At 45.2% G+C, this 14,098-nt stretch overlaps 1 protein-coding gene across 1 annotated transcript in view; it reads left to right on the top strand.

Moving 5' to 3' along the window:
- The window catches only part of SSU72 (SSU72 homolog, RNA polymerase II CTD phosphatase), a 78,184-nt gene continuing 64,086 nt past the window's right edge, over window positions 1-14,098 (top strand). Inside the window, exon 1 of the mRNA XM_060259459.1 lies at window positions 1-329. Within this exon, the coding sequence (XP_060115442.1) occupies window positions 250-329 (80 nt within the window). The 5' untranslated portion in view covers window positions 1-249. The remainder of the gene's footprint in view (window positions 330-14,098) is intronic.

Below are 14,098 nucleotides of genomic sequence, written 5' to 3'. Positions count from 1 at the left end.
GCCGGAAGTCTCGTGACTCGCTCGGCGCTTGCCCGAGACACGTCGCCAGGCCCCGCCTCTTCCCTTCCCCGCGGCCGCCATTTTGTGAGCGCCAGAAGGAGCGAGAACGTCCGAGGGGAGAGTCGCCGCCGCCGCCGCCTTCGTCGCCGTGAGGAGAGCCGAGGGAAGGGGGTCTCGCCGCGCGTCTTTAGCCGCCCACTTTCTTTCCCCATTCGCCCCCCCGGCCCCTGCCCCCCTTCTTCGCCGGCCATGCCCTCCTCGCCGCTCCGGGTGGCTGTGGTCTGCTCCAGCAACCAAAACCGCAGCATGGAGGCCCACAATATCCTCAGGTAAAAACAGACACTTCGGGCCTCGCCCCGCTCCCTTCCCCTCACTCCTCCCCGACTGGAAAGGCATCTTCGGACCCTCGAAATTCAAAAACCCCCCCCCGCCTTTAAAAAAAAAACATTTTAAATAGATTTGAACTCGGTGCCTGAAAAGGCTCAGGTAGGCGTCTCACGGGGGGCGCGGGGTTGGGGTCTCCACCTTTATTTCGTTTATTTTATATATATTTTTTTCTGCCCTCCTAAGTCAAAATTATATCTCGCCCCCCCCCCCCCCCAAGTCGGCCTACGAGTTTCCTAACAAACAGCTCCGTGACGCAGACGAACCCGCCCTTGTTTGTGAAGAGGTTAGTGGGTGGGGAGAGTTTCGCTTGGTAGTTCAGAGGAGCCACAAATGCAGGGTAACCCCCCCCCCCCGCTCCCTTTATGACCGAGGGAATTGAGGAAGGTAGGTTCACATCACGTGAGAAACTTAACGTAATCGTAAAGGGGGGGGGGTATTTTTTTGTTCAAGCGTGTTTCTAGTTTTTCTACTAAAGTTAATCAATTTTAAATTCGTTTTTTTGGTTCTAGCCAGTGCTCGCTCTAAGCTGCGGGGTGGGGGGGTTGTGAGCAGAATGTTTTTATTTGGTGAGTTACTGGCACTAAAGTGACTGCGAGCGATTTGGCTGCTGCAGAAATCGGTTTGCTCTGGGGCCATCCTTCCTGAACTAAGACCCCCCCCAAAAAAGTCCAAAAAACTGAGCTAGCTCACACTGACTCGGCTTAGAGGGATCACTGGTCCTAGTCATGGTTGATGGCATGCACAGGCTCTTTTTTCAGTTTGAGGCTTGGCTGGGCAGGGTGGGGGTGGAGGAATGGTTTTCTTAGAAGTGAGTTAAGAGGAAGTCCCATAGCACCCTCAAGGCTAACCAGAGTTCTGTTTTAATTTTGCTGCGACAGACTAGCTGCATTTCCGGAATCCTGGTGCACGCACAAATATTGAGAAGTGAGGACACCACCCCTTGGCTTAATTTCAATTATCTATATCTCCCCCCCCCCCCAAATGGGATGTACTAAAACGAATGACAGGATGGTCCATAGGAAACAACAGCAGAGTCGGGATGGTCAAAGGATATAATGGGAGAGAAGATTGTCCACTGACTTGCATGGGCTGCATTGAAGCACAGAAATGGCTGCAACAAAAACCTGGAATGGATAATCTTCTCTCCCATTATATCCTATGGACAATCGTCTGCCAACCTCCAAGACTGGATTGACAGTGCTTTGCCAACCTCCAGTACTGGATTGACAGGGGAAAATGTATCTTGCCAACCTCCAGGACTGTCTTGACAGGCGAAAAGGTACTCTGCCAACCTCCAGGACTGGCTTGACAGGGGAAAAAGTACTCTGCCAACCTCCAGGACTGGATTGACAAGAATGGTACTCTGCCAACCTGCAGAACTGGATTGACAGGGAAAAAGTACTCTGCCAGCCTCCAGGACTTGATTGACCGGGGGGGGGGAGGCAGTCTGCCAACTTCCAGGACTGGATTGATAGGGGAAAATGTACCTTACCAACCTCCAGGACTGGGTTGACAGGGGAAAATGTACTTTGCCAACCTCCAGGACTGGATTGACAGGAGAGAAGGTACTCTGCCAACCTCCAGGACTGGATCGATAGGCGAAAAGGTACTTTGCCAACCTCCAGAATTAGAATGACAGGCGAAAATGTACTTTGCCAACCTCAAGAACTGGATTGATGGGAAAATGTACCTTGCCAACCTCCAGGACTGGATTGACAGGTGAAAATGTACTTTGCCAATCTCAGAACTGGATTGACAGGCAAATAAGTACTTTGCCAACCTCCAGGAGTGGGTTGATAAAGGGAAATGTACCTTGCCAACCCCCTGGACTGGATTGACAGGGGGAAAGGTGGTCTGCCAACCTCCAGGACTAGATTGACAGGCAAAAAGGTACTCTGCCAAGCTCCAGGACTAGATTAACAGGAGAAATGGTACTCTGCCAGCCTCCAGGACTGGGTTGACAGGCGGAAATGTACCTTGTCAACCTCCAGGACTGGATTGACAGGCGAAAAGTCACTTTGCCAGCTTCCAGGACTGCATTGACAGGCGAAAAGGTAGTCGGCCAACCTCCAGGACTGGATTGACAGGGAAAACGAGTGGTTGACAGTCTCTAGGGCCAGATTGTCAGGGGAAAGGGGAGATTAACAGCCTCTAGCACTAGATTGTCAGGGGTAAAGGGAGATTGACAGCCTCTAGGGCCAGATTGACAAGGGAAATGGGAGATTGACAGCCTCTAGGGCCAGATTGATGGGAAAGGGGAGATGGACAGCCTCAAGGGCCAGATTGACAGGGGAAAGGGAGACTGACAGCCTCTAGGGCCAGATTGACAGTGGAAATGGGAGATTGACAGCCTCTTGCACTAATTATAGCATTGAAAAAAGTCCAGAAAAGGGCAACTAAAATGATTAAAGGTTTGGAACGCTTTCCCTATGAAGAAAGTTAAAATGCCTTGGGCTCTTTTGCTTGGAGAAACATCGACTGTGGGGTGATATGATAGAGGTTTACAAGGTTATGCATGGGATGGAGAAAGTAGAGAAAGAAGTACTTTTCTCCCTTTCTCACAATACAAGAACTTGTGAGCATTCAATTAAATTGCTGAGCAGTAGGGTTAGAATGGATAAAAGGAAGTCCTTCACGCAAAGGGTGATTAACATGTGGAATTCACTGCCACAGGAGGTGGCAGCGGCTACAAGCATAGCCAGCTTCAAGAGGGGATTGGATAAAAATATGGGGCAGAGGTCCATCAGCGGCTATTAGCTACAGCATTTTATTGGAACTGTCTGGGGCAGTGATGGTCTGTATTGGTGCTTGTGGGGGGGGGGCAAAGTGGAAGGGCTTCTAGCCCCACTTGTAGACCTCCTAATTGCACTTGGGCTGTTTTTTTGTTGGCCACTGTGTGACAAAGAGTGTTGGACTGGATGGGCCATTGGCCTGATCCAACATGACTTCTTTTATGTTCTAGATTGACAGGCAAAAGGGGAGTTTGACAGCCTCTAGGTTTAGAATGACAGAGAAAAGGGCATAGTGACAGCCTCTAGGGCCAGATTGTCAGAGAGAAGGGGAGATTGACAGCCTCCAGGGCCAGGTTGTCTGGGGGAAAGGGAGACTGACAGCTTCCAGGACTAGATTGTCGGGGCGGGGGGAAAGGGCAGATTGACAGCCTCTAGGACTAGATTGTCAGGGGAGATGCTAGATTCCCAGCTTCTGAGAGTGAATTGCCAGCGGAAAAGGGAGATTGCCTCGAGGTGCTCTGGCACCCAGTACCTGGTTATCATGGAAACCAAAGTCCTCTTTGGGGAGACACCTGGAGGATTTGCACCCTTGGCAACTGCATGCCTTTGCTTTTCCCAGGACTCTCTACAGTGGCATGGTTGGAGGTGGTTGGAGAATTATGTGGTACAAAGGTTTGCTGCCAACCTTTCAAATAGTTAAAGGTTCATTTTTTTAAACTAGTGAAAAATTACAAACATAATCTTAGCACAGCACACGATAAACTGCCGGAAGATCAAGTAAAGGTTGGTTTGAAACACATTCTTCCGTGTCTGGATTGAAGACTTGCCCTACCAGATGTTTAAGCAGTGCAGGCCCATTTATGCTTAGTTACAACATCTTGTAATGACACCTCATTGCTTCAGGCTTCCTGCATGCAGTCAGGGCCAGCAACATGGTCAAATATGGCTGCTGGCTACTGCCTGGAGAGTCGCAGTCCCAGCTGCAAGAGAGAGGCAGCCTTGTGCTCTTCAGAGTAAGCACTTTTGTTTATTCTGTGACTCCACCCACTTTACATCACTCTCAACCCCTTGTAACCTGGCCCACCTAGGTTTACGCTTCTTTTCCTGTAGTCCCCAGGAAGCCTCTTCTGTGAAAGGCATTCTGGGGAAAACCCATGCATTCTGGGAAACCTCCACCTCATTCCTGGGGCTGGTCTAGCCCAGTGTCCTTTCCACTCTTTTTCCTGCATAGAGGAGAAGGCTGCCCATGGTCTCTTTCAGTAGCGCCATTAGTATCTCCCTTTCCCCCTGTCGATCTGGCCTTAGAGGCTGTCAGTCTCAAGAGATAGCCCAAATGCTAGGGGCTACATTCCCCCCCCCCCCTTCCTGCCAGTCTCTGAGCTTAGATACAGAAACTTTTAAAGCAGGCTTACCACTGCTCTAGGAGGCAAGGCATTTCTCCACACAGCCAATATAGGGTTGTCACAGAAATTTTATTTTTCATGTCCATAACTTTCCCTGACCCAACATTTGTCAATTTCCCTGACCACCATTGGAGTATAACCACAAGTTAAAAAATGAATAGGTCGTGTTGCATTAATGCAAGGCTTAATGAAATGTTCTACTCTACAAGTGCCAGCATCTCAACTGCAACAATATTTGTCAGAGTGAAATTGTTACTGTCAGCTTCTTTCAACATTAACTGCACCAACATCTGTTTTGCAATTACACCAAGATACAAACTTCAAGTAAACTTTGAATGCTGACAAGTAGGAATTTTCCCAAAGCTGGGAAAATTTCACAATCATATTCTGGTTCCAGAAAGTGTAAAAGTGAGCAGACCAGCAGCAAGGAAGTAGGTGGAGTCTCTGCAGTCTGGAGAAGCACACAAAAAGGGTTATAGAACTGGTACTCTGTAAACTCCAGGAAAAAGAGATCACATTTGCAAAATTTAGTTTGCGTGCTGCAGAGTGGAAAGTGCTAGTTGTCTGTGAAATCCAACAGCAAAACAAATTTGCAACTCTGCTGGGTTTCAGCAGGAGACAAAATGTCTATTCCATTTTGAAGCACGACCCAAAAACATGTTTGTTTTTATATGTAAGTTGAATGCAGCACTAGCAGGGATGAAAACAGTTAGCTGTGTAAAGTTTGTATATTGCTAAATGTTTAAATTAGCCTCGCTTTGCAAATACTACAGGCAGACCTTGGAAAGCATGCAGGGGCAGAGCTCAACAAACGCATTAGGCTGGTTGCTAGGGGCTGTTGATAAAAAGGTGAAGCTGGGAAAGGGCATCATTACGCTTCCCTTGTATTCTGTAGGCTGTCAGTCTCCCTTTCCCCCTGACAATCTGGTGCTAGAGGCTGTCAGTCTCCCCTTTCACCTGACAAACTGGCCCTAGAGGCTGACAGTCTCCCTTTCCTCCTTGACAATCTAGTGCTAGAGGCAATCTCCCTTCTCCCTATCAATCTATTCCAAGATGCTGTCTATCTTCCCTTTCCGCTGTCAATCTAGTCCTAGAGGCTGCCAATCTCCCTGTCCCCCCCTCCCCATCAATCTAGTGCTAGAGGCTGTCAATCTCCCCTTTCCCCTGACAATCTAGCCCTAGAGGCTTTCAGTCTCCCCTTTTCCATGTCAATCTAGTCATAGAGGCTGCCAGTCTTCCTTTCCCTTGACAATCTAGTCCTAGAGGCTGTCAATCTCCCCTTTCCACTGTCAATTTAGTCCTAGAGGCTGCCAGTCTCCCTTTCCCCTGTCAATCTAGAGGCTGTCAACCTCCCCTTTCCCCTGACAATCTAGTCCTAGAGGCTGTCAACTTCCCCTTTCCCCTAACAATCTAGCCCTAGAGGCTGTCCATCTCCCCTTTCCCCTGTCAATCTTGCCGTAGAGGCTGCCAATTTCCCTTTTCCTCTGTCCATCTGGCCCTGGAGGCTGTCAATCTCCCCTTTCCCCTTTGCAATCTGGCCCTAGAGACTGTCAACCTCCCCTTTCCCATGACAATCTAGTCCTAGAGGCTGTCAGTCTCCCCTTTTGCCGATCAGTCTAGTGCAAGAGGCTGTCAGTCTCCCCTTTCCCCAGACAATCTGACCCTAGAGGCTCTCAAGCTCCACTTTCCCCTGACAATCTTGCCCTAGAGGCTGTCCATCTCCCCTTTCCCCCCATCAATCTGGCCCTAGAGGCTGTCCATCTCCCTTTCCCTCTGTCCATCTGGCCTTAGAGGCTGCCAATGTCCCCTCTTGCCTGTCAATCTGGCCCTAGAGGCTGGCAAACTACCTTTTCCCCTGTCAATCCAAGCCTGGAGGTTGGTAGAGTACCTATTCGCCTGTCAATCCAGTCCTGGAGGTTGACAAGGTACATTTTCCCCTATCAATCCAGTCCTGGAGGCTGGCAAGGGATGTTTTCCCCTGTCAATTCCGTCCTGGAGGTTGGCAAGGTACATTTCCCCATGTCAGTCCAGTCCTGGAGGCTGGCAAGTACATTTTCCCTTGTCAGTCCAGTCCTGGAGGTTGGCAAAGCACTGTCAATCCAATCCTGGAGGTTGGCAGACGATTGTCCATAGGAAACAATAGCAGAGCCTGGATGGTCCATAGGATATAATGGGAGAGAAGATTATCCATTCCAGGTTTTTGTTGCAGCCGTTCCTGTGCTTCAATGTATTTCAATGAAGCCCATGCAAGTCAATGGACAATCTTCTCTCTCATTATATCCTATGGACCATCCAGGCTCTGCTATTGTTTCCTATGGACCATCCTGTCATTCGTTTTAGAACATCCCCAAAAAAACAACCCTGTCCCACTAGGTGTTGTTTGAGGCTGCTTACCAACAACTTTTTTTTTGTCACCATGGCCTAAAGTATTTTTCTCTCATCTCTTTCCACCTCCCCATGAGTGACTAGAGGGGGAGGGAGTAAAGAAGAGGATCAGATCACATGACAAGCTTATGTGAACACTGGATCCGTTGCCAGCATTTTATTATAAGCTGGTTTGGGTGTGTGAGGAATGACAATTTCAACACTACGCTTATGCAAATGAAACTCCTCTTTTTACTGTTCCAGTGTATTTTAAATAAGGGTGAAGTCCAAAAAAAAAGGGGGGGTGGGCTTAAAAGGTAAGAGGAAGGTAAATAATGAAGGAAGGAGAAGGGACTGCCATTGGGTGGCTGAGCAAGGTCTTTTCTATAGGTTCATCAATGCTGTCTCTTCTCTTTCCCCCCCAATGTTATAAGTTGGAATTCTAAAGGATGGGTGCAAAGCTTTCGGAATTGTGACACAAATCCCTCCTAGCTTTTTTTCCTTTAGAAGCCCCCTTTCTTGCTGAGATGCAAGGTGGATTACCAAATATAGAAGTGATGATGAAGTCATGCTTGCATGAGAAATCACAATGCAGTCAGATTATTAAACCAAAGAAGTCTTAAGATATGTCATATTACAAACTAGAAAATGAATTACAGTAGTAACAGACTACTATAGTATACATGTAATAATAGCATAATAGATCACAGTTCTAGTCCCTGTACTGGACGGGTTAAAGGCAAGGGAGAAAATGAAACAGATGTGGCATAATTTTTGTAGGATAGCCTAATGTAGGAAGTTCAGTTTGAACACAGCACTGCAGAGGTTTTCTAAATTTCCCCCTTTTCTCAACTATCTCTATTACCATCACTGTGTCTGTTAAGAGTGCTTTAGAGCAGGTTTCCCCAGGTTGATAGACCTATGGGCACTTTTGGAATTTTGAGAGAGGCAGTACATTCCACTGCAAAATAGCTGCTGTGGGCAGAGGGGTCGGTCACAGAAACTCTGTGTTTGTGTTAGGATGTCTCCTCCAACAATGAAAGCAAGTGCAACCAAGGGGGCAGTGTGAGGGCCAAACTAGATGTCTGCCTTCCCTGTTATGGTTGTTTCAGCACTTGGAAAGACATGGGGATGGGAACAGCAAAAGCCCTTCAGTTTGCTGTGCTGCTTGCCTAATTAGGACTGGGCCTTGCAACATTTTTAAAATGGCGGTGATGTCCACGGATCAGACCCACATACACCATTGTATCTAGTTTGGCCCTAAGCAGATAAAATCAGTGCCCTCTGGACTCTTCTGAAGCACGCATGCTTAAAGGCAGTAGAAGAATACTGACGTTGCTGCTTTGAGAAAGAGGTGCTGTTTAGTTTCCAGCCCAAGAAAGGACTTACTCCTTTGGATGCTCCTGCAGAGAGAGGTCTCCCGCTCCATAACATGCAAGAGTCTGTGTCAGTGGCCACACGGAGGGCACTTAGGTGTGGCATACCTGCCAAGGGTGAGCTCAGTTTATTCCTAGTCACTCAGATGGTAGGGAGTAGCCTAAATCTCCTTGCTCTTCTCTGTTCCATCCAACAGGATTTTATTCCAAAATCTCAAGAGGGTTTAGACTTTATTCCCAAATTCAAGAAGCGCATGGATGTCATGTTGGGGTTCAAGGTTTAGAATATTCAGAGCACATCTGTCCTCTCCAACTGTACAGAAACTGTTGTAAACATATATCAGTGTTCTTCCTGTGGAGGTGCTGAGAGGGTGGCTTGCCTCCAATGTTCAGAAGGATCGCTTGCCTAGGATTTGTGAACTCTTGGCAGAAGTGAAATTAATGCCAATGAATTCCGGTTTACTGCTCACTTTCACATTACAGAGAAATGTTTAAAATTTATATAATACTTAAATTGCTTCATGTGACTGTCTTGTAATCAGTACATCAACCTTGTAAGGTAGGTCAGTTCTGCAATTCCATTTTGGGTGTGGAGTTCAGGGGGACCTATGTCAGATGAAAGAGTCAACCCTTGACTTGCCAGTGTGCAAATTTGTCTCTTAGGCACTGTGCTCCAGAACCACTCTTCTCCTTCCCTTCCCCACAATGATAGAAAGATTCAGAAAATCAAAGCTTGTTGGCACTGATCCCCGTGTGGTCCAGGCACACAGGCACTTAGGGGCTGGCCAGCTGTGACAAACCTACTGAGAGATCGGGAAGGAGGCTCATATTCATGAGATAAGTGAATGCTGTGCATTTGAAAAGCACCCTGTCATTAATAATATGAAACTTTCCCAGTCTGACTCATTCAGTCCTGCTTTCGAGCTCCTGCAGAAGCACGTGGGGGTTGGGGGGGGCAGGATCTTGCTAGGCAGCACTCAGTAGGGGCTGGGTGTAGTGCTTTTGCTTCACATTTGTTTTTAAATTGCTATTGTCGCTGTCATGTTGCATTAATAAGTTGCTTTAGCTGGTGCCACGTTAAAATATTTAATTTGCTACTGTTTCGCGCACAGTATGAGAGGAATGCATAAACACACAAAGCTATCTAGATTCTTTTGTTGGCATGACAGTGAACTTGCATGCTGACTTTTCCAGCTCCTTTTAATGCCATCCCCAAAATTTGCTACAACTTGTGCCACACCTAATACTGTATGGAAATGTTTCCTGGTTGTGGGTGTAGCTCACAATGCATGAGTGTTAGATTCCATGCATTGGTTCTTGTCTTGAGACTTCACCATTTGTTTATGTGTAGGTACTAGACTACAGTTAATGATCCTGTTATTTTCTACAATCTCATTTGTTCATTCTGGAAAGTGTCTGTTGTCCACCAAGAAAAATGATTTATTCTGCTTCAATTCCAGTATTTCCTCTCCTTTCTCCATCCATTGTAACATATCCTGTCCCAAATCAGAATAATTGCAACCATTCTTTAAGTGACCCCGGGCTTTCTTCAGATTGATGTACCAGTGGACCCCCAGTATTAAAAAAGATAATTTCTTATCTCCGTTCTGTGGATGCAATCAGATTGGAAGCTAGCTGTCATGAGGCAGCTACAAGGTGTTTTGAGAAACTGCAGCATTAATCAGGCTTAATTTCTCAAGAATCGCAGAGAGTTTGAACTGTAAGCCTTGTTGACTGACTTTCTGATCAGAAGTCCAAAAATTTTACTAGCACATCTTCTCACATGTCTACATTAGTCATTTTTGGCTGAAAAGGTAGAACAGCTTCTTTGCATAGTAGCCTAGTGGCTGTGCTTAATCACCGAAGGTGACCAAGCAAGGATTATTTGCAAGGATGGTTCCAGTAGAACTTCTTCCAAGGGATTGTGTGTTGGGTCAAAGTCTGCTGTTCATTTAACATACCCTTCACTCCCCCATTCTTCTTTCACTCTGGTGCTGGAGTGGATTGGCTCTAGCTATCCTGAGGGGCCAGCAAGTCTAAGCAAAAATATCCTGCTTTTGTCCTAAGAAATTGCCTTTCTCTTTTCTGTGAAAATGTGACTGTTCATCAGTATGGAGCATTTTTATCCACTTCCTCAGGGGAGTGGAAAATAACAGTAATCCCCTCCCTGCTTACCCCATTTCCTCTTTGTTTTCTTTTAACAAACAAGTACACTATAAAAAGGATCTACTTGAAATCTTGATATGGTAGGTTGTGATTTAAGTTCTTAGTGAAATAACTGAAATTTAAAAATATTTCTGCAAAATTGAGCTAATTGCCAAGTTCTGAAGTCAGATATTTGTAATCTAAAAGATGTCAGTTGGCTTGGGCCATCTAAACGGTAGAGAAACTCAAGAGTGCGAAAAGGATGTTAAAAAGTATCCCAGTTGTAAATGGTGGCTTCTAGCAAGGGAAAAATGAACCAGTGTAGTGAAGTTGTTACTACTTCCTGTATTACACAGGTAATGCTGGTGTTACCTGAACAACTTGATTTTCTTAATACTGTTTGCCAAGGTCAGTTGAAATGCTCATATTTGCATGTCAACAGGAAAGAGCCAATAGATATACACCAGTAGATTGAATGATTTAGATACTGCTGTTGGACCACCAATTAGTTTTATGGAATCTGCAATGTTTTGTTTAAAATGGAAAGGTAGGGGAATAGTGGGATTTGGCAATGCCATTTTAAAAATAAAACATCAAGAAAAAGCACAAGAATCACAGCAGGAACTAAAAATATAAAAGTGCTCTGAGCCTAGGAAAACATGAAATGGTTGGGTATTGCAAACTTCACACCACCCCGGGGTCTACTCTGATTGGCAATGGCTCTCCAGAGTGATATCCCCCTTTGGCTGTGGGTTCCCAGGTTAGAGAACTCACTAGGCAGCAGTTCTCAGGTCCATTCAGCAGAGACAAGCTGGCTCAAAGCATCAACCCTTAGTTTTGTAAGGGCACAACTCCAGGAAGCAACAGCCGGCCATAGGAACACATAGGCCATTGAAACACATGGCAGTACAAAGTTGCAAGGAAAATGTGGGGTTTCCATTAAGATCTCTGGGCCCAGCTAGGCAATCTATCTGGGCACAAAGACCTTAATGAAAACATTCCACATTTGCTTTGCAAACTGAAAAGAGCTTCATGATGCAGTTGGCAAAGACAAGGCAGGAGTGGGGAAATTTGGTGGCGTCTGAACTTCAAAGGGTAAGAACAGGAGGGGGAGGAGAGGGGAGAAAAGAAACACAGACTTGATTAATGCCCCGTGGGCTGGACATTTGACAACCCTGATCTGGAGCATTGTTCAGAGAGACATTCCCATTTATAGAAATGTTACCTAAAATGAAATACACCATTTTTAGAGTTCCTTAGTTAACAGTTAACTATGAAACAGTTGGGTTTTTTTAGTTGTTGAAATGATGAGACCAGAATATTTTCGTTTCAAATGGATAAGTAAATGCTTTAAAAGTATTTGACCATTAGTGGTTATTGTTTGGCCAGTTGGCTGAATTTCTTATGACAATGCAGAAGCCCCAGTATGCCTTGTTTTGTTTGTTGGGTTTGTGACGTGCCCTTCTGTGCAGCAGGGCTCAGAGCAGGAGATGCAATGCTTCCAAATAAGCAACATTCACAGTCAAGTTAAAAACAAACAATCAAAACACTTTAAGCAATTCAATAACAGTTTGCAGATGGTGCTTAAAAGGTACGCCAATTTATGTCCTTGCCCCTTAGGGGAGAGGGAGGAAGAAGCCAGGCTAGATGGAAACCATTGCTGTCCTCAGCCTGGTGGAACATTGTCATGCCAGCCCTGCAGAATTGCATTAGGTCTTGCAGGGCATGGATATAATGTGGCAGAGAGTTCCACCAGGTCGGTTCATGTTGTACTTCAAAAAATTGTAAATATGCCAAATACTTGAGAGAGAGTTGCAAACTGCTGTACCCTTTGCTGTCATAGAACATGTATTTTGTTATCTGGGTGGTAGGGAAAAACAAGTTAAAGGTAGAAAACAAATTGTGTAGTAAACAAAAGGGATGTGTACTCCTAGTCACCATACTATGAGCAGGTTTGTATAGTAAGCCAAATTTTATAACATTGAGAACATGTAATGCTAATGTATACCACTGAAAACGTTCTAGCATATTAACTGAAGTCAAAATTATAGTCAAATAGAAAAAAATTTCTCGAAGATGTCTGTGCTTACATGTAAGAGGGTTTTTCAGTGATCCCATGAATTTCTACTGGAAAAATTGAGAAAGACCTCAGACTTTCATGCTGTATATTTGGAATGTAAAAAACCTTATAAGAAGCATTTTGTTCATTCAAGAATACCATAGGACTTTCCCCTCCCAGTGCTTCCCAAATTTTCCAATTTATTTATTGAGGAATTGACAAAAGAATCGTTGAAAGCCAGGGAGAAATCAGGCCTTCATATTTCTAGCCATTTTGTTTTCTTGTCACAGTCAGTGTTGTGCTTTGCTTCTTAATCAAGAAACCATTTAAACCAGAATGTGTTGATTCAGCACGACTTAAATTCCAAATATTTCACTGTTCTTGAAATGCTCTTGGGATCCAGTACCTCTGTTTGTGTATTGGATGGTTCATGGGCTTCATTGAGCGATTCTCATTCATTTATAGTTTGTAAGGATTCTTGGTGCCACACTTAATGGATCGCCTCTCACCCAACAGCCTCATTTTTAAAACATGTGCTCTTGTAAACTCCAATAAATATTGGAAGGCTCTATTCAATCTAGAGCATTTTGTGCTTTCATGCATTTGGAACAGAGCAGCTTCTGATGCTTCAGTGTAAATTGTGGAATTTTGTGTAATGATTCATCCCATCCAAAGCTGCAAGCCACTGCCCTTTCAAAGGGATGATGTCATTTAGCTTGCCATGAAAAGATTTCTAAAAATGTCTGGCAATTCTGTATGGATGTGAACAGGTTGTGTGCGTTGGCACACTTTCTTCCTTGCACTCAAGTTGCAGTTTAAGCCACAGAAAGCGTCCTGTGTGGATTCACTGGTTTGTAATAGTACGTGATTTGTTTTACCCTGCTACTTAAAAGGCTGAGAACTGGCTCCACTTGAAAACAGATGCTTGTTTAATGCTTACTTTTGTACAGGTATTGCTGTGATGCCTTATAGGCCTTATAGATGCTTCTGTAGGCAGTGCCTTTTGCCCCCTCACATGCATAAAGTAAATGGTCTTGAACTTCTTGACTTGTTATATTTTTTATCCTGTCCTCACTCCAGAAAGTTTGGGAGGCAGTGTGCATAGCTGATACCTTGCTTTCAGTCCTTGCTGCTCCCTGTGAAGGAGGTTAGCCTGAGATACAATGACTGATTAAAAGTGTCACCCAAGTTGTGGGGCCCTTTATCCACTATACCACATCAAGCCATCCTGAAATACAGGCCATAAATGGGTTAGTTTTTAAAGGAGCCACAGTGCCATCTTTTCTTTTGCTTGCAAGAGCAGGTCTGGAAATTTCCCTGAAGATTTTGTTTTGCTTCCCAAACGTGTCTTCTGTACTGTGCCCTAGTTTATGCTTCCTTTATACTCAGCTGTTTTACTCTTATCAGTGGAGCCCTGTGAAAATGTGTTTTTGTAATTTCTTCACCCCTGACCATTGCCCCACACAAGACTTGTGCCCCCTTAAAGCGCCAAGGAAGCACATATTCACAAAACAACAAACCCAGTGAAATCTCTAGATTCTTTCTTCAAGAATTAAATAGAGGAGAAACAGGACCTCCAGTCAGGAAAACTGCTGATATAAAGAGCACACACCCCAGAGCCTTTTGATCTTC

This window comes from Heteronotia binoei, chromosome 18, assembly GCF_032191835.1.
Source record: "Heteronotia binoei isolate CCM8104 ecotype False Entrance Well chromosome 18, APGP_CSIRO_Hbin_v1, whole genome shotgun sequence".
Lineage (NCBI taxonomy): Eukaryota > Metazoa > Chordata > Lepidosauria > Squamata > Gekkonidae > Heteronotia > Heteronotia binoei.
Note: the sequence above shows the minus strand (reverse complement) of the source record. Positions and strands in the feature narration are given on the sequence as shown.